Source organism: Emiliania huxleyi, assembly GCF_000372725.1.
Source record: "Emiliania huxleyi CCMP1516 unplaced genomic scaffold EMIHUscaffold_10, whole genome shotgun sequence".
NCBI classification, from domain to species: domain Eukaryota; phylum Haptophyta; order Isochrysidales; family Noelaerhabdaceae; genus Emiliania; species Emiliania huxleyi.
The window spans coordinates 174918-176032 of record NW_005202427.1 but is presented as its reverse complement, the minus strand read 5'-3'; the positions used below and the strand labels follow the sequence as shown (position 1 = coordinate 176032).

The 1115-nt window shown below is 69.8% G+C and overlaps 1 protein-coding gene across 1 annotated transcript in view; it reads left to right on the top strand.

The window, feature by feature from the left end:
• Window positions 1-1115, top strand: part of EMIHUDRAFT_199375 (hypothetical protein) — a gene marked incomplete at both ends in the record, with an annotated part of 6398 nt that overhangs the window by 1866 nt on the left and 3417 nt on the right. Inside the window, one exon of the mRNA XM_005793527.1 lies at window positions 344-925. Within this exon, the coding sequence (XP_005793584.1) occupies window positions 344-925 (582 nt within the window). The remainder of the gene's footprint in view (window positions 1-343; window positions 926-1115) is intronic.

Sequence of the window (1115 nt, the reverse complement as noted above, 5' to 3'; positions counted from 1 at the left end):
CTCTCCCGCGCCACCACCCTCCCCGCCCTCGCGCCCGCCGCCCTCGCCGCCCCCGCCGCCTCCCTCGCCACCGCCTCCCTCACCACCACCGCCCCCCTCGCCGCCACCCCCCTCGCCGCATCCGCCGCCCTCGCCCCCACCGCCCTCGCCGCCGCCGCCCCCCTCGCCGCCACCCCCCTCGCCGCCACCGCCGCCCTCGCCCCCACCGCCCTCGCCGCCGCCGCCGCCCTCGCCGCCTCCGTCCTCCTCTCCCGCGCCACCACCCTCCCCGCCCTCGCCCCCGCCGCCCTCACCGCCCCCGCCGCCGCCGCCGCCTCCCTCGCCACCGCCGCCAAGGATCGAGGGCTACGTCTTCGAGAACAAAGACAGCGACCAGCTGTTCACGGAAGGCCTCGACGAGTACCTCGAAGGCGTGACTGTCGTCATCACCAACGGACAAGTCACTTACACCGTCGTCACCGACGCGAACGGCTTCTACAGCCAGGAGCTGCCGTCGGCGGGCGAGTGGACTGTGGTCATCGATAAACGGTCCTTCGCTCTGCTGAACATGAGGCAGACTCTCGGCGCCGAGTCCACAATCGTCGAGGTGCCACCCGGCGGGGTGGGGAGGGACCTAGACGGCTTCACGCAGCCCTCGTCTCTGAGCGGCACGATCTTCATGGACGCGGGCGTCATTGGATACTACGATCCCGACATCGACGACGAGGGCCTCGAAGGCGTGACCGTCATCCTCACCAAGGGAGACGTCACGTACACCGTCACCACAAACGCCGACGGCAACTACGCTCAGGAGCTCCTTCCCGGCGAGTGGACCGTCACCATTGACACGTCCACGCTGCCGCCTGGGCTCGTGCAGACGATGGGCGAAACTCCCACAGTTGTCTCTGTGCCATACGGGGGCGTGGGCACCGACCTGGACGGCTTCGTCCACTTCTCGCCGCCTCCGTCTCCACCACCGCCCTCGCCGCCACCACCCCCCTCGCCGGCACCGCCCTCGCCACCACCGCCGCCCTCGTCGCAAGCCCATATGGGTAATCAAACGGATCGTGCAAGATCAGGGAACATGCAATGAAGATATTCTACCAAGGAACCGAGGGAGCCGCGGAACATGTGGC